The sequence below is a fragment of the Scardinius erythrophthalmus genome (assembly GCF_964197995.2).
Source record: "Scardinius erythrophthalmus genome assembly, chromosome: 21".
In the NCBI taxonomy this organism is placed as follows: Eukaryota; Metazoa; Chordata; class Actinopteri; order Cypriniformes; family Leuciscidae; genus Scardinius; species Scardinius erythrophthalmus.
The window spans coordinates 34,696,283-34,716,096 of NC_138241.1; the positions used below are offsets into that span (position 1 = coordinate 34,696,283).

Sequence of the window (19,814 nt, forward strand, 5' to 3'; positions counted from 1 at the left end):
GGTTGAATTTATTTTATTTCAGTTTTAGTTTTTATTTATTTCCAGTTGATAATTTAAGTGCTTCATCCTAAACTTATTTCAGTTAATTACAGAAGAAACATTTCTCAATTTTGTTTAGTTGACGTTTTTCATCTAATATTTATATTTTAATTGATTTCAGCTTTAATTCAACTTTTTATTTTATAGTTTTAGATTTTGCTAACAATAATCACCTTGCCATGAACAAGTTGAATATGATATGTTATTAAATTATTGAAATATTAACTTAAAATATATGGGGTACTTGAGAGATTTGACTGCTTTATGGTATACCATTCAAAACCATTTCCTTACAAATCATATTATGAAATATTCATTTGTACGCATGTTTTATGTTTTAGAACATATCATTTTTAATTATGCCATATAATATTAGTTTGTTTATTTTGTACAAAAGCAGCTATTATTGGTCCATCACAGATTTCCACCAGCGAAGGGTTTTTATTTTAAAGGCCACACATTCCCCCGGAGACAGAGCTGTCATTGTGGAGCGCGAGCAGGAATGGAAATCATTGTCGATCTGGTTTTTCTTCCTCATGGATATTGCATGCAGAGAGCGTGAGAAGTGAGCGTCCCTCTGTCCTGTTAAACCTGCTGTGGAGAAGTAGATTACAGACACTGAGAAGCTGGAGGAAAGGGATCCCAGTCTCATCTGAGAGATTCATACTTTCAATACTTTCATGATTCTGTCCTCTAGTTTTATTTCAACACAACTGAGTGATGAGCAGATGAAGAACAGGGGAAAAAAGGACTATTTAAGATCACTGTACACTACCAGTCAAATGTTCTAGAGTAGTTCATGTTTTTGAAAGAAGTCCCTTCTGCTCAGAGCCTGCATTTATTTGATCAAATTACAGTAAAAAAAAATTATTTGAACTGATATAACACAAATATGAACTGTTTTCAACATTGATAATGATCAGAAATATTTCTTGAGCAGCAAATCATCATATTAGAATAATTTCTGAAGGATCATGTGACACTGAAGACTGGAGTAATGATGCTGAAAATTCAGCTTTGATCACAGGAATAAATTACATTTGAATGTATATTCACATAGAAACTAGTTATTTTAAACTGTAATAATATTTCACAATATTGCTGTTTTTACTGTATTTTTAAACAAATAAATGGTGCTTGGTGAGCAGAAGTCTAAATTTGAACATCGTTTGCTTCCCTGTTTTCCAGATGAGTAAAGACGGTGAGTTTTGTAATATCTCCGACTGCTTTATTTGCAGTGATGTTGTTTTGAGCTGTGCTAAAGCCCAATCTCGTTTTAGTTTTACGGAAGCTGCTTCTTAAATCCCATTTGAGGCTGTTTTAATCCGAGAGGACCAGACTGGATCTAGTCTTATAAAGTGGCATGTGTGCGAGAGAGAGAGAGAGAGAGAGAGAGAGAGAGGGGGGGGGGGGGGAATATTGAGGGTGGTTCATGGTTCAGCGATGGGATTTGAGTGGGATTTTGGTCTAAAGGAAGTGAAAACAGAGGGTTCGGGCCCGGAGGCGTTTAGCTTTGCTGAATCCCGTGTGCCATGACGTCTGCTTTCCCTCCGGTAATGGCAATTCAGCAAACTGGCGTTTTTGATCAGGTCTCAAATGGTGGAAGACGTATTGTGTGCTATAAATAAAATGAACAGGATCAAGTGACTCCGCTTGGGAATGGACCGACTTCCTCTGGCTCACGCTCTGAATGGAAAACATATACAATGTATCTAAATAGCTTTGGCACAGTTTAAGCCTGTTAGCTCATAGGTGCGTGTTTAACTCTGTCCTCATGACAGTGATATATGACATGTAGGACTACCTAGGGAGCTATCTACCTAGACGGCGTATACATAGGCATCACACAGTGTGATCTTGATGAGAAGCTGCTTCATGTGATGCTACCTTCTAAGATACCTCGTTTTGTCCAAATTTAGCATTGCATATGTCTTTGCAATCCCATAATGCATTGCAACAAGAAAAACCATGACACAATGGTAGACTGTGTTGAGAAATGTTTGGTGATGTTTTAAATATTTTCGCCAAGGCTGCATTTATTTAATTGAAAAACAGTAAAATTAGTAATATCGTGAATTATTATTACCATTTAAAATAACTGTTTTCTATGTGAATATATAGTAAAATGTAATTTATTCCTGTGATCAAAGCTGAATTTTCAGCATCATTACTCCATTCTTCAGTGTCACATGATCAATCATTCTAATATGATGATTTGCCGCTCAGGAAACATTTCTGATTATTATCAATGTTGAAAATCAATTTTGATGAATAGTTTAAAAGAACAGCATTTATTTAAAATTAAAATTAAAATATAAATATTTAGCTGTCACTGTTGATCAATTTAACACATCCTTGCTGAATAAAAGAATTAGTAGGCTCAGTAAATCACACTGAGGCCATCATTTGAACAGTAATGTATTTTGTGTTACTAATATATATTTTTTTTTCAAATATTTGCCAGATTTGTGTATGTCATGTATTTTAAAGTTGTAGTTGTAGATGGCTAAGGCCATTGAAATCACTTGTAAGTGAGTGTGTGTCACGTGAAGAGTATTATTTTTGTTGTGCATTGACTTTGTTGCCTATGTAGAGTGTCAGATCACTCATTTATGATTCTTCATTTCTGTGATGCTGCTGCCTAGTTGACATTAAGGATGCTCGCTAGCTTTTAGACTTCAACACTTTACATTAATGCCATACATTTTATCAGTTCATGCATTCCCCAGAAATCCAATCCATGATCTACTCTTTGAGCCACAGGAACCCTTCAACTAGACTTGAAGACTAACTAATATGTGCTGGATAGTGAGCTCTATCTGTGTGATGCACGGGCCCGGGGCCGCACTTACCCCTCTCGTCCAGCTGACCGAATATGGCTCTGCTTTAGTCGCAAGCAACACACTCTCAATAGTGCACAGCTGCAGATAAAGAACAGGCTTTATTTATAACATCCGGCTGTTTAGCCACACAAGACCATGAGGATTTTCCATGTATTCAGTCCAAAACAAACCTACTAACCATGTACTGCTGGGAGCGATAGTGGAGACTTTGTGCATATACGTTTATATGTCTTAGTAAATACTAGTTGGCATCCTTCTGTCTTCGAGAGACAATGGTTTAGAATCTGCACCCAGGTCAGTCTGTGGTTTGGTTGCAGAATCTGCTATGACTGTAGAGTCCGATACGGGAGCGACAGCATGTCATTTTTCTGGTATTAAAGGGATAGGTCACCCAAAAATAAAAATTCTGTCAATTATTCACCCTTTGTCGTTCCAAACCCGTAAGACCTTCATCATCTTCGGAACACAAATGAAGATATTTTTGATGAAATCTGAGAGCTTTCTGATCCCTCCATAGACAGCAATGTCATTACAACTTTCAAGGTCCAGAAAGGTTGTAAAGACATCGTTAAAACAGTCCATTTGACTCCAGTGGTTCAAATGTAATGTTATGAAGCTATTAGAATACTATTTGTGCACAAAACTCCCTCCAAAAAATGACTTTATTCAACAATTTCTTCTCTTCTGTCAGACTCCTACACTATTCGCATAGTAAACGGTCCAGCATGGAGCCAAAGATAAATATAACAAAGGTCTTACAGGTTTGGAACAACATGAGGGTGAATAATTAATGACATCATTTTTATTTTGGGTGAACTATCGTTTAACATCTGTGATTTACAGTATTGATGTGTGTGTCCTGTCAGGCGTCAGCGGCGGGAAGCCTGTCACCGAGGCGCTCCCTGTACCGGACTCTCTCGGACGAGAGTGTGTGCAGTAATAGGAAGGGGTCGTCCTATGCCAGCTCACGAAGCTCCATGCTGGACCAGGCCATGCCCAACGATATACTGTTCTCCAGCACTCCACCGTACCACAGCACGCTGCCCCCCCGCATCAGCCTCACCCAGCCAGCAACCAAGCTCAAGAGTGAGTCCTACACCTCACATCACTGCTGAAACACGGGGTGGGTGCAAAACCCAGTGAGCGACCTACAGAGACTCACATGCATACTCCTTTTATAATGCATTGCATTACCATTTATATATATACATGTATGACTCAAAGGCTGCATTTACACTGCCAGTCTTAAAGGGGTGGTATAATGCCCTTTTCACAATATGTAAAATAAGTCTCTGTTGTCCTCAGAGTATGTGAATGTATGTGAAGTTTTAGCTCAAAATACCCCACAGATATTTTTATATAGCATGTTAAAGTTGTCACTTATTGAGGGTGAGCCAAAACGTACCGTTTTTGTGTCTGTCCCTTTAAATGCAAATGAGCTGCTGCTCCCGGCACAGGGGGCGGAGCTTCAACAGCTTGTGTCCTTTTTCCTCACACCCACATGCACTGAAAATTTCAAAAACTTTTAGTCTTTTATATTCAAACCGAAGTCAGAAAGATGGAGAGACTCAAGTCTGAAGTCCTTAAAAAGCGATTTCTTTAAAAGCAAATATCTCCCTTTGCTTTGAACTTTGAGTGTCGTAACTTTGCAGATGTTGTTTATGCTCAAACAGCAAAATTACACACTAACTAAAGTTAGAAAAGTGAAATCATAGTCAACCACCCCTTTAATACATAGATCCGATCTTTTTACATTCACATACATTTCCTGTTTACATTCACTTTAGACAGGACTGGAATCCGATATCTGTGTTTACATTAATTCTCACCCAAAATGATTTTCTGTGATTTTGCCATGCACATGGTTTTGAATGGCCGTGCTTTTAAAATTATTTATATATTTCTTGTCAGGTGGTCATGACTATTTGCCAGCATGAACAAGATAACAGCTGTCATGACTCTTGAATGAGTAACCTAATAGTAAAGCTTGTTGGTTTAATTAATTGCAGAGAAGTTATCACCTCATTGCTGAGAAATATAATGTAGCTTTCAGTAGTGAAGCTGTTTTATTTATAAAAGTCACGGGCAGAGGTTAAAAACCAGCTCCTGAATGTTTCTGTGTTCGCGCAATTCCTTTTCTTAGTTCCCACCTCAATTAAAACCTGTGAGTGAGCGCACACTGGCACGTCTGCCTCATAATACAACTTTAAAAAGCTATATTTGTGAATAAACGTGTCATCCTCGTCTTGTGGTGGCTTGAATTCAAAGGGGAATCGCATATGCGTGTTTAGACATAGGTCGGATGTCCAGATATCGGATATGTTTTTGATTTAAAACTACATTTGGAAGTGGCTCAGATCGGATGCGAAGAAATCGGATCTCGTGCGGATTTTTGTGTGCAACATATTCCGATCTGTGTCAGATGTGAGTAAAAGATCGGATTTTTTGTGCCAGTGAAAAAGCAGAGAAATGGCATTTTACATAATTTATGTCAAGTTTGCATTGATGCATCTTCACATAGCATTTCTGCATGTGCACATGCACATATGTGACCCTGGACCACAAAACCAGTCACATAGGTCAATTTATACATCATCTGAAAGCTGAATAAATAACTTTTCCATTGATGTATTGTTCGGCTGAGATACGCCTATTTGAAAATCTGGAATCTGAGGGTGCAAAAAAATCGAAACATTGAGAAAATCTCCTTTAAAGTTGTCCACTTATGTTGGCGATTGTGCTGCATTCACTCACAAAAATAAATGTTTTATATATTTACGGTAGGAAATTTACAAAATATCTTCATGGAACATGATCTTTACTTAATATCCTAATCATTTTTGGCATAAAAGGAAAAGCGATAATTTTGACCCATACAATGTATTGTTGGCTATTGCCACAGATATACCCGTGCAACTTATGACTGGTGTTGTGACCCAGGGTCACATATGTGAGATTTCAAAGATGCGTCATAGCCATAGGGGAGATTTGGAGTATAACAGCCGCTGGTCACTGTAAATAAAACCATTAGAAACCATACAGGTTTGAGACTAAAGCACATGTCATCCATAAACGCCTCTCATCATGATCCGTACGTTTCAGCCCCATACGGTTAACCAGACAGAATAATTTCCTGACCAGAGAGGTAGTTACGTGCATGTGACACAGAACCCAGTGTGAGTCCTTTTATATGGCATCTTTAATTAAAAGCCAGGAAGAAGAAAATGTCACGGCTAAAGCGGCTCTTGCTCAGCACGGAGAAGACACCTGTCACAGCCATGAGGATCAGGATTATGTGTTATTACTGCTCAAAGTATTTTACACACTTAACTCACACTTATAAATATGTCATTGTAAGAAAATATCAAACCAAGAGTCTGGATAAATCTTTTCTCTTCACTAACATCACTTTTCTTCAATTTTCAGCATTGCCACAAACAGTGGTTTTGCTTGAGAAGTGTGTTTGTGCTTTTATTCTGTAATGAATGACTCTTGGTTTAATATTTTGTGGTTTAATGCAGTAATATTAATTATTATTATTATTATTAATTATAATACTATAATATATATATATATATATATATATATATATATATATATATATATATATATATATATATATATATATATATATATATATATATATATATATATTATATAAAATATATATTGTATTTATTTATATATATTTAATATTATTATTAATAAGAATTTTAATTATAATGCTCATATTAATATATAATCATAATTAATTCATTATGTTATTATTTATTATAATAAGCATATTTACATTTATATTTTTATTATTAATTGTTAATGTTAATAAAATATTATTGTTAATTATATTGCTTATATTTAATATATTTATATATAATCCTAATTAATTATAATATTATTAGCATTAATATTATTAATTATAATAACTGTATTTAATATACATTTCTAATTTTCTATATTGATTTTGTATTTATATATAATATAACTTATTCATTATTATGTTATTAATAATAAAAACTTTTATTATTGTTTATTATAATACTTAAAGTTAATATATGTATATTTTTCATCTTTATAATCTATATTTAATATTAATTATTATTAATTGTTAATAATAATACTTATAGTTGATATATTTATAAAGATATATTCATAATAAATTATAATTCCTATTTTTAATAAGAACATATCTTGATAATATCAATATTATTATTATTAATTATGAATTATTATTATTATTATTATTATTATTATTTATTTAAGTGTTAGGTGTGACTTAAATCTCTAAATATGGTTTTGGTCCACAGTGACAGTATAAACCCCAATTGAAGATTGCTTGTTTATGAAGGGGGAAAACTTGATAAAAGAGATGTGCTGCGAGCGACATTTGAAATGTATATTAGATAAAGGCACGGTTACACACCAGAGCAAACAATCACATATAATTTGGTTTGAACTAAAGGATCTCTAAATATGAACACATTTAACAGTTTTAATCAGTGTGTGAGAGATGATTCATTTATAGCTGGATTTTCGAGTGCCCCGCGGTGGCTGATTGCTGTCACGCGTGATCAATTTCTGATTGTTTCGACAGATAGCAGTTTGCAGAATTTTTCTCCTCACCCTGTTCATCTAGTGAATGGTCTAATTTGACAGATTGCGTCCCTCTGAGGCGCACACACACACACACACACACACACAGAGAGAGAGAGAGGCACATTTACCTCCAGCGTTCTGCTGTTTTTCCCTCACATCGTTTTCAGAGCGAGTTCTTTATGAAATGGGAAAATGTTTATGGCATGTCCTGTCTATCAGGCTAGAGATAGATGTACAATGAGAGGTTTGGACACACGCAACTGATTGAAAAATGAAGCCATGTTCAGGGATCTCCTGACGGCTGCCGAGAGAGACAGCAGTTTAATAGCGCTGAGAGGAGAGTGTGTCTGCCTCATATCCTCATATGCCTTATTGTGATGTACGTTTGAACTTTTTCACTCAACTGCCAATTTGGCTACAAATTTTTTAACTTACCAGCCATTCAGAACTTCTACTAGCAGAAGAAATTACCAGATTAACTACATCACATATATATATATATATATATATATATATATATATATATATATATATATATATATATATATATATATATATATATATATATATATATATATATACACAATTTGGAATTCATACATTAATTTTTTATTCAAACAAAATCCAGCATCTCCTCCCTTCCTCTTTCATCCTAATCATTTTCACCAAAAATGTGTTTTAAGGTGGACAGATCAATACAGTACAAAGAACATTAAGTTCTTATTATTATTAAGAAAGTTTTTATTATTTCTTTTCTGTTAACCAAATGCTGTTTAATCTTCGCTATTGCTTCAATGCAAATGAACAAGCGCACCGCTATTTGTTGCGTAGTGACGGTCATGTTCAAGTTAGCTAGATATACGCAGATTCTGCGCAATATGCTGTATTTAATATGTGACCCTGGATCACAACACCAGTAACGAGTCGCACTGGTATATCTGTGGCAATATCCAACAATACATTGTATGGGTCAAAATTATCGATTTTTCTTTTATGCCAAAATCATTAGGATATTAAAGGGATACTTCACCTCTGGGAAGATGAATGTGTATTTAAAATAGGTCATTTAAAGGGATACTTCACCTCTGGGAAGATGAATGTGTATTTAAAATAGGCCATTTAAGTAGAAGAAATGTGAAGAAATTTTTGAATTTGGAGCTTTCTAGACTGAGAAAACCCAGAAAATGTATTTTTGGCTTATGTGGATGAAAGACAACAACTCCCAGAATGCACTTGCTTCGCTGCCTTAGGAGGCCACACCTACCGGTTAGAGAGCACAGTTGAAAACAAACAACAAGGCTAGCCTACGTGATGAGTTTGCCAGGGATTTAGAGATCGCCCAAAATGTCCGGGATTCGGCTTTTGCGTTCTACAGTCGCCATTCATTCATCATGTTTACTGTGGCGAGCAGGACGAGGCTGACGGCCGCGGGAGAACGGCGCGAGGCCGGTGGCGTCATTACTGAGACGCGCCGGGTCTCGCATCTCTCACGGAGGAGCGGGAATTTTCTCAGCAATGGTAAAACGCACATCAACCGATCACTTGTTTAGCGTTCATGCAAACACTACATTCAGATTCACCAATCGGAATGAATTCAGTTAGATTGAAACAAAAGGTGTGCATGTAAACAATGAATGGCGACCGCAGAACGCAAAAGCTGAATCCCGTACAATTTTGAATGATCTCGCCCGCCGGACAAGTCCGGGAAAAGGAGGATGGTAACCCCTACTTACTCAGCTTTCTCCTACTATTCAGCTTTCTCCACAGAACAAGAGCCTGCTAGCTTAGCTTCCAAAGAAAGACGCCTGACACTGTGTACATTCTGTGAGTGAGATCCCACCCTCTATGGGCGGGCTGAAAACATGCGGAACAACGCCATCTACTGGCTGTAGTCTTTAGCCTCTGGCCAGAAAATCCTCCGATGATGCAAAATGACGATTTTTGCGTCATCGGAGGATTTTTTCCAGACAAAAAATACATAAATCTCTTGTCTCAGGGGGATATGAGGGTGGAAAGCATGGTAATTCGAAAATACTACAGGTTTTCTACTAATATAAAGCTTAATGCTAAATCCTGAAGTATCCCTTTAAGTAGAAGAAATGTGAAGAAATTTTTGAATTTGGAGCTTTCTAGACTGAGAAAAGCCAGAAAATGTATTTTTGGCTTATGTGGATGAAAGACAACAACTCCCAGAATGCACTTGCTTCGCTGCCTTAGGAGGCCGCGCCTACCGGTTAGAGAGCACAGTTGAAAACAACAAGGCTAGCCTAAGTAAGTGATGAGTTTGCCAGGGATTTAGAGACCCAAAATGTCCGGGATTCGGCTTTTGCGTTCTACAGTCGCCATTCATTATGTTTACTGTGGCGAGCAGGACGAGGCTGACGGCCGCGGGAGAACGGCGCGAGGCCGGTGGCTTCATTACTTCATTACCGCCGGGTCTCGCATCTCTCACGGAGGAGCGGGAATTTTCTTAGCAATGTTAAAACGCACATCAACCGATCACTTGTTTAGCGTTCATGTAAACACTACAGTCAGATTCACCGATCGGAATTAATTCAGTTAGATTGAAACGAGAGGTGTGCATGTAAACAATGAATGGCGACCGCAGAACGCAAAAGCCGAATCCCGGACATTTTTAACAGTCTCGCCCGCCGGACAAGTCCGGGAAAAGGAAGATGGTAACCCCTACTTACTCGGCTTTCTCCTATTATTCAGCTTTCTCCACAGAACAAGAGCATGCTAGCTTAGCTTCCAAAGAAAGACGGCTGATACTGTGTACATTATGTGAGTGAGATCCCACCCTCTATGGGCGGGTTGAAAACATGCGGAACAACGCCATCTACTGGCTGTGTAGTCTTTAGCCCACATGTGTCAAACTCAAGGCCCGCGGGCCAAATCCGGCCCGCCACGTTATTTTATATGGCCCGCGAGAGCATATGGAAATTTAGGCTGCCGAAAAATTTCGTCCGAAAATAACATTTTCGTTTTTTGGCCGAAAGATACTAAAAAGCCGCCGCGCCCCTCCGTGTTCGGCGATGGTTTGACTCTGGCTCAACGTGTTTTATGACTTTGCGTGCGAGTCCGCTTCCGAAGATGCATAACTTCTAGGCGCGTTCCGCTGTGTGTGTGCGCTGTGCTCTCCGCTCCGTGTTCACAGCGCGTTCTGCTCAATGTTCCGCAAGCAACCTCCGTGTGTGTGTGTGTGTGTGTGTGTGTGTGTGTGTGTGTGTGTGTGTGTGTGTGTGTGTGTGTGTGTGTGTGTGTGTGTGTGTTGCGAGCTCTGCTCACGCTCACCGGAAAGGCAAAGTCCACTAAAAAAACGTGCCGACATGAAATTTCTCTGGACTTGTTTCTTTTTGCAATAGCACTACTGTGCTGTAACATGTGTATAGTCATGGTGTGTATAGCCGTGCTGGGCAACACTGGTAAAATTACTCTCGTTCACTGGTCCTCTCCCTGCTCTGCTCATGCTTTGATTAAAAATAGCTTTGTAGGACTATACTTTATTTTGACAATTGGTCAAAAAATAAATCTGTTAAATCTGATTCTGCTGCATAGAACTGATTGAAGAATAATATATTGATATTTTATATTATTTTAATATATTTTAATATACTGTATACTTAAACTTTGCACCATTTGGATCACTCCGCTTATCTGTGTTTGCGCCACTTGCATCATTAAGCCAGTAGGTGGCGACAAGTGACTGTCTTTATGAGTGAACAATTGAACTTAAAACTGATTAGTGCCAAAAACAATGATTAACTCAGGAAAGAAACAAGTTGCTGAAACCAATCTTTAATGCTAATATAAATTGCTCATTTGCCTCTGGACACAAAAAGATTGCACTGGTGTTCGATTGAAATGTAACATCTATGCAAAATAATCCTTGAAAGATTTCTCATTTAAGGCCATTCCTGTTTGGAATATGTGATTGTGTATTGTCAACAATAAGCAGAAACATTCTGCATTTCCATTTTGTAGTGTGGATCATTCATTGCAATATTTATCCTCATTCTCATTTTTAAGAATCTGTTATCTTGACAAATAATTTATGCTACTGCCCACTGACATGCTTTTAAAGCTATTGTTATCAAAAAATTTTGGCCTTTAAACACCTTAAAATGCACATATGTAGGTCTGAGAAATCCAAATTTTCTCAGGGGAGCATGTCCCCGAACCCCCCTAACTACCTCACATTTGAATAAGCATGACTGTGTGGTAATGTGTGCTGGTGTGGCTACAGTGCCAGGGCTGAATTTTTGAGCCAGTTTACCCCTGCATATATACAATAATACATTATTCTCTGTATCAAATCATTATTACCCAGCCCCTCATGTTTCTGGCTCATCCCCTTATGTTTTTAAAACCTAGAAACACCCCTCTAAATGCATATACAATATTTGTAACTTAAATAAGTAATAATCAAATAAAGACACTATATTAACATTTTAAAAGTCTTACAGTTACAACCGGCCCTTTGAGGGCAGCCATAATGCTGAAGTGGCCCTCAGTGAAAATGAGTTTGACACCCCTGCTTTAGCCTCTGGACAGAAAATCCTCCGATGACGCAAAATGACGATTTTTGCGTCATCGGAGGATTTTTTCCAGACAAAAAATACATAAATCTCTTGTCTCAGGGGGATATGAGGGGGGAAAGCATGGTAATTCGAAAATACTACAGGTTTTCTACTAATACAAAGCTTAATGCTAAATCCTGAAGTAACCCTTTAAGTAAAGATCATGTTCCATGAAGATATTTTGTAAATTTCCTTCCGTAAATATATAAAACATTTATTTTTGTGAGTGAATGCAGCACAATCGCCAACATAAATGAACAACTTTAAAGGAGATTTTCTCAATGTTTCGATTTTTTTTGCACCCTCAGATTCCAGATTTTCAAATAGTTGTATCTCAGCCAAATATTGTCATATTCTATCAAACTATACATCAATGGAAAGCTTATTTATTCGGCTTTCATGTGCTGTATAAATCTCAATTTTAAAAAAATTGACCCATTAAGATAAGGTTTTGTGGTTCAGGGTCACATATCATGATGACTCACGAGTTGAGTATTTTCGCTAAAATCTGCGCAGATTTGGTTTTCACAAACTTCCCCAGCAAAGTGAATAAACATATTAAGTAACACGCCAAATTGGCCAGTGATTTGACAGCGTTAATTTCAAACTTTTGGAGCGCAGTGTCAGGTAGGCGCTTGCTCTTTTCTTCTATGTATTCTGTCATCCACATTCTTGAAGACTTTCCTCTCCAAACGAGCAGATCTTAAATGAATGATCCACTCTTAAATTAATGGCTCTCATTCTGCTGTCAGTCGCGCTCTTGAGATCTCATAAAAAGAGGCATTATGTGGTAAAGACAGCATGTGACCGATTCATTATTCTCCAGCACTGTCACTCCCACTGCCTTCATTACTGTGACCTTCACGACCTCCAGACAGATGGGCCGGATTGAGCCGTTTCTGTCCCGGTCTGATGTGTGTAAACCCAGGGGAAGCTCACGAGATGGAAGAGGCCGTTAGATTGACAGTATCGTGTGGCGGCAAGTGTGTGTGTCACTGATCTGTCTCTGTGTGTGTGTAACCATCTCTATAGATGAGTTCTGGTTCTCTGACGGCTCGCTCGCGGACCGGGCGAAGTTCAGCGACCCGGGTCTCATGCCTCTACCAGACACTGCCACGGGCCTGGACTGGTCTCACCTCGTAGACGCGGCAAGGGCTTTTGAAGGTATGTGGAAAAACACTGTGTGTGGTGAGAGATGGGCTCCTTTTATGCTTTTTAACATGTTCATCTTTCTTTAGTGTGTAATGTTGCTGTTAGAGCATGAAAAAGGTTTCTTCCAGTAGGTGTTATTCTCTGTATCAGTGTCAGTGTTTCTGAACTCCCTGAAACTCTTGAGTTTCTTCCGGGAACGAACACTTCACAATATTCCTCATTTAAATAATTAATGCACAGAATTAAGGGGCGGGGCCTGGTTGAGTTAGTAGTGTGTTGAAACTGGCGGTTATGGTAAGGGGCGGGGCATTTCCCAAACACAACCGAAGTGCTCGACCAATCACAACACACTGATCCTACTGACCAATCTTAGCACAGTGTGCTTTCAGAAGGAGGGGCTTCATAGAGACAGGAAGTAAACAGAGCGTTACTGACAGACTGGGAAGTCTGCAATTGCTGATTTCGAACAGAGATGGCTTAAACTACAGACTGCAGCTTTAAATACACAATAACCAGGTTTATATATTATACATTCTAATCAATAAATCCAATTTGTTTCAATCTCATACATTTTAACTAATTGAATATTGTTTGATCAACAGCATGCCATATTTTAACCATGTTCATACACTGTTTCACTGAATGACTGTAATGGTTTGAACAATGAACAGATTGATGCTGATTCTAATCGATTTGAATAAATGCATATTGAAAATATGATCAAATAGATGCAAATAGTTAATAATAAAGTATGCCTTGATTTTTGTCCTGCACAAATTTCTATAGTCAGAAGTATTTCCTGGATGCGTACATTCAGCTCAAATACAAACAGGGAACAGGGAATCTGCACAAAAGTTAATTGAGAAACAAAATATGCATCACATTAATTTTTATTACTTTATGTTAAAATTGTAATCCAAATGTATTGTAATGCAATTCAAAAACATACATTTTAAACTTTGATCTAAATGTTTGTGTAGACAGACTTGCAGAATCACTCACACAAAGAACACGAGCTTCCAACAGTTAAACCCTCAGACAGCACAGCATGCTGGGTAATTGTTGAACTTTCCCGCCCTCGGACATTTGCATGTGATCTCTGGTGTTCAGAAACGCTCGGCCCCTCCTGTGTGAGCCTGTCATTTCTGTAAATGGATTAGTAAGAAGGCCGTCATTAATTTGTTCATTAAAGTCAAATTAATGTATTGTATTCATTAATGTATTGTATCCTGTATTCATTAAAGTCATTGAACCTGTGTTTCTCTGTTGTCGTAGGATGAGGCCTCAAGCACATGTTTCTGAGGAGCTTCATTTGTCTCTTATATTAAGGCTTTTCACGATCTAGGATCATCCCAGAAAGAATACATTTCATGAGTTAAACCTGAGGTTCATGCGTAAATCAATTATTTTGCCCATAAGCATAAACACTGTTAGCTTCTCGTTGCATGAACTTAAAGAACATCACACAGCTTTCCCTTCTTGGGTGAATCTCATGAAATTGAGCCGAGGTCATATTCAAGCACAAAATCAAAAGAGAAATTGAATTATATTTTGCACAATGAAGCCTATTTTTAGGATCATTAAGACTGTTTTCATTGTGGCTTTAATCTCACCCAAATTTTCATTACTCTAATTTATCTACCGGTAGATGCTTTTGTAAATTTCATTATTTTAATGGTGATTCTAATTAGATTACATTTTTATTTCTATTAAAAGGAACTCTAGAGGAGAGAGACACAAAACACACAAAAAAAAAAAAAAAAAAAAAATATATATATATATATATATATATATATATATATATATATATATATATATATATATATATATACCTTATATGTATTGGTAATTACAGGAGATAATTGTACTTAATTGGCTTGAAAATAATGTCACAATCAAAACATTGATGCTGAAGGCTTAAGTTTCTTTAAGCAAAATTTTATATATGTCTTTTTGTATTGTAATTTTGGCCTGCATAGGAAAGACATTTACTCCTCTAATTGAATGCATAATTGAATGCATGAAAATCTGGTTGAGATAAACTGTATTTATATATTAACTGCTGCTGCATTTTAATAGTCACTATCATGTTTGGGGTCTGTTGCATGCAGAACATCGATCAAGTCCCAGAATGCATGGATGTATTAACATGGCGACACACAGGAGGAGACTAGTGTTTAATTACAAACACCGATTTCTGTGAAGAAACAACACAACATACTGAACTCTGAGAACTCAGGCTCTGGTTTTCATGTGGTCCACTCAAGCATGACGTGGTTTATGATCAGAGCTCTGAGGAGAGACACAGAGGTTTTATTGTCATGTTTTTAATGAAAGACTGCCAGTTCTGATCAGAAACACACATGTTAGGAATCTCCTGAGAGACGACCGTAAATTAAACTCTTTACGTTCTGCTGAAAGCGTTCAAATTATTTCCAACAGCGGCGTCTGTCTCCATATGCTGTGATGAGAGTATGATCACTGATTTGCAAGACGCAGTAAAATAAAGTACAGCTGTATTCACATTCTCATTGCTGTCTTTCTGCTAAACGTGTGTCATTAGGACGTCTACCCATATGTTGCATCTGATGACACAATGGGAACAGATTTAAACCCTTGACATCTGCACAATAGTCATTTATGTGGCCAACAGGTCTTCTATCAGGTCTCAGATCAATTTTTTATAAATAATTTTGGGTTTGAATGACCAGTGAGACTTTGAGCCTTGGCAGTAGCATTAAAGTAGAAAATCTGAAATCAAAATGTATGTTTTTTAGCTTTAAGTATGAATGTTAGCCTTAAGGTTATGAATGAGCTGGTGTGTTTCAAAACAATTACAAAATTCACATTTACTGTAGGAGATATAAGCATTCAAAACTTACAGTCTCTCAATTCCACTAAAATGGATCACAGCTCTTTATGGCATCACTGCGGACTTCAGCTTCTCATCACATCGTCTGTCCAATCGAATGCTCTCTAGAATCTGAAGCTCCGCCCCCTATGCAATAAAACCACCTGGTCAAAGCAGCAGTTGACACGTCACAGAGCAATATGTGTTGAGATGTGTGTTCAGTTGCTCAAACGTTGGTTAATTCCCGTGTAATTTATTCACACCTCTACTACTGAATCCAGCGTATCATCAGCGCTCGGATTCGCTTCCATGGTGCTGTCAAGTACGACTCGCAGTCTGTGAGGTAAACTAAACGCTATTGGCTATTTGAAAAGGGGGAGGAGCCTTTCAGTATGTCCCGCCTTCACTTCCTGTTTCGGTGGACATTACGTCAACGCATCACACAAAGCCAAGGCACTTCAGTGGGCCTTTAAAGAGCCACACGACTCTTAGTCGTCTCAAGTCACCCACTTGTATATGAATGTTTATGAGTGTTTATGCATGTTTATGAACATTTGTTCTACATTTTATAAACACTTCTTGTTGACTCGCATTTGTGCTCGCTGATGTAAATGGAGGGCAAATATGTTGTAAGCTAAATTTATCTCTGTTTAAATGCAACTCAGTAAGACCCAGAAAAAAAGCATCTCCTCTATAGAGACTGTAGCTTTATTTCCAAATATTGCATCAGTCTTTAAAGTGTATTTATGGTACCTGAAGCAGTCTGGTCTTGTTTTAGCAGCCCAGCTCATGTGTAGGACGACTGTCAGATTGAGAACACACCTGATCTGTGTGTGTGTGTGTGTGTGTGTGTGTGTGTGATGTTTGTATCGCGGAAGCAATACAAAAATTCTGTTATAAATTTTTAAGGCCAGAAAAGTAATTTGTTGAGGTCAAAAGAAGGCACTACACGCCTGCACACATATATATTCAAATGCACATATCTATAGACTAAACACGTAATACGCATGTGCACGCCGTCAGCGTTCTCACAGGTTCACATTTTTGAATTTTGCGCAGGGATAACTTACTTTTTTTTTTTTTTCTCAAGGCTTGCACCTGTTTCAAGGTTTGCGTTCTCGAGCCCCAAACACTATTGTCATGCGAACGAGCGGGCCGGAGCGTGTTAAGGGTTTTCTGTTAAAACGGTGTTGTGTTAGCGGCCCCTAAGTTAATAACTAATGATCTTTGCGACTGAAATTAATCAATCAAAACTTTAGCTGGACAATAACTTTACCCTAGAGCTGCTGTAAAGCCAAAACAATCTCTGTTACTTTAATTTCCTATTATCACCGTAAAGCTGCTTTTGAAGCAATCTATATTGTTAAAAGGGCTATATAAATGAAGGTGACTTGACTTTGCTTTGCTTGTGTCCAGACCAGCGCGTGTCCTCGTTCTGCACCATGACGGACATGCAGAGAGCCGAAGCGCTCCAGATCTCGCGAGAACTCACCAGACGAGTGGCGGCCGCTGAAGGAGCTGCACTGGAGGCCGGGTGAGTTTAACCGGATCACACACACACACTACACACACCATAGACTAGGGCTGCACGATTAAAAGGCTGTGATTATTTAATTTATGTGCAGCTTGTCAGTGACGTACGGCTCTGTGATCATTAGTAAACGCTGCTCCATCTGAAAGCACTGAGAGTTTGAGTCGCTTATAACGTGCATTTGAAAAAGCAACACTCGTCAAACATCTTTCCAAACATGAAGCATTTATGAACCCGTTCAACAAAAGACAACATTTAATAACATGCGTTTACTCCAAACTCACTTCATAACGACAGTTGAGCTCCTCCTTCTGTGAGATGATGTGCTTCTTACACAGAATAAGGCAGCCGTGTGTTTATAAGTCGTTTAATCAAACCGTTTCAATCTTCTGTTTATTCAGCTACAGTGAAAGGGATTTCCTGGAATGTGTGTTATCGTACTTCTGCCGCGGGCATATCTGGCGTATGTGTGTGTGAGACGCCCTCTGGTGTTCAGAGGTATATGTGGTGTGTGTGTGTGTGTGTGTGTGTGTGAGACGCCCTCTGGTGTTCAGAGGGATATGTGGAGCGTGTGTGTGTGTGTGTGAGACGCCCTCTGGTGTTCAGATGGAGCAGCATTTACTGCTGAGCACAGAGTCGTACTTCACTGACAAACTGCGCATAAAATAATCGTAGCCTTTGCCAAATCGTGTGCGGTTTCATTGCGATTAATTGTGAGTTTAACCGGATCAGATCAAGTGTGCTGCACAAGTCCTGAAAGTGAAGCCAAAGCGCCTCGATCGCCCCCCGGTGGCTGGTCCCAGTATAGTGTATTAAGTATAATTTTTTTCCAAAGATGTTTTCTCTCATTTTAGGTCGTTTTTATAACACTAATGTAAGTTTAAGTGTTAATTTGGTCTTAGTTTAGTATTTGATGCTATAAAAAAGGGAATGTGATGTCATGATTGACAGCTTCTCTAAACAAAGTAGTCACTGAGGCACCAATGGACTTTTTGGGGGATGACTTTGGCGGCTTCACTTTTTTTACCAATGGAAGAGAGTGAAAAAATTTAGTTTTTTTAGTCTATGGATCAGACACACACACTACACACTCTTGTTTTTTAATTTTATGTATGTAATACTTCTGTCTCTGTCTTCAGCGATACGTCTCCGGCCACGCTGACGGGAAAAGTCAATCAGTTGGAGGTGATCTTGAGACAGCTGCAGTATGACTTGAAAAAGGTGAACTGTGCTAATGGAGAACAATAGCTGTTTTTCTCTACGTCTCACTGTAAATGCTAGGAAGTACGTCAACTGTGATTGTGAGTTTACAGGAGGAAGGGTTTTAAGGGGAAGGATAGGCAAACAATGTGTTAAAGCGTGTCGTAATGGACACCCAGCATATAACGTCATATGAGGTCAATATACATACAGCTGGTGTACAGTTACTCTAAATGACCATAAAGGGCCTTATGAACATGAGTTATGAGACGGAGATCATCTATATTCGTTTAAGGTTTCTAGAACTTAGTGCCATTGTTTTTATTTGGTGAAATTTGAACGATATCTAAAATACTTTTTTATTAACTTTTGAGAAAAATCATGTAAAAAAATTAATAAATTTTTTTTTATTAAATTAATTTAATTGTTTTGGCCACATTACCGCCTTCAAAATATTAGATTTTGACAATATAACCACTTTTAAAAAAAAAACTTGATAAAATGTAATAAATAAAACAATTACAGCATTATACATTTCTAATTTGACAGCATTGCTGCCTTCACAATATTACTGTTTGACATTATTAGCACTTAAAATATTGTGAAAAAAAAAATAATTATACAAAAAAATAATAATAAGATAAAGTGTCATGAATAGAATTGCCGCTATAAAAAAAACTTTAAAAATGACAAAATCAAACATTTGATAAAATATAATAAATAGATAAAAATTACAGTATTATCCATTTCTAATTCAACAACATTACAGCCTTCAGAATTTACAGAATTTGAGAATATTTGGGCATCTGTATTATCCAAAAGTTTTAAAATCTGCTTTATCCTAAACACTGTAAAATAAAAAAAAAACATGAGTATTTGAAGTTGTAAATAAAGCAAAAATGATTATAGTTTTACAAGAAAATACAATTTGAGTCTTCAAAATATTACACTTAATTTTGTAACATGCTGTTTTGTGTTAATTACTTTTCTTAAATTATTGGTGAAATTTACTAGCAATTTCTGGG

General features: G+C 37.5%; 1 protein-coding gene across 8 annotated transcripts in view; it reads left to right on the plus strand.

The window, feature by feature from the left end:
- The window catches only part of LOC308682282 (signal-induced proliferation-associated 1-like protein 2), a 146,226-nt gene that overhangs the window by 125,268 nt on the left and 1,144 nt on the right, over positions 1-19,814 (plus strand). For all 8 annotated transcript variants that reach the window (XM_081351915.1, XM_081351917.1, XM_081351919.1 and 5 more), the window contains 4 exons: positions 3,749-3,968; positions 13,088-13,219; positions 17,475-17,592; positions 18,729-18,810. In XM_081351915.1, the coding sequence (XP_081208041.1) occupies positions 3,749-3,968; positions 13,088-13,219; positions 17,475-17,592; positions 18,729-18,810 (552 nt within the window). The remainder of the gene's footprint in view (positions 1-3,748; positions 3,969-13,087; positions 13,220-17,474; positions 17,593-18,728; positions 18,811-19,814) is intronic.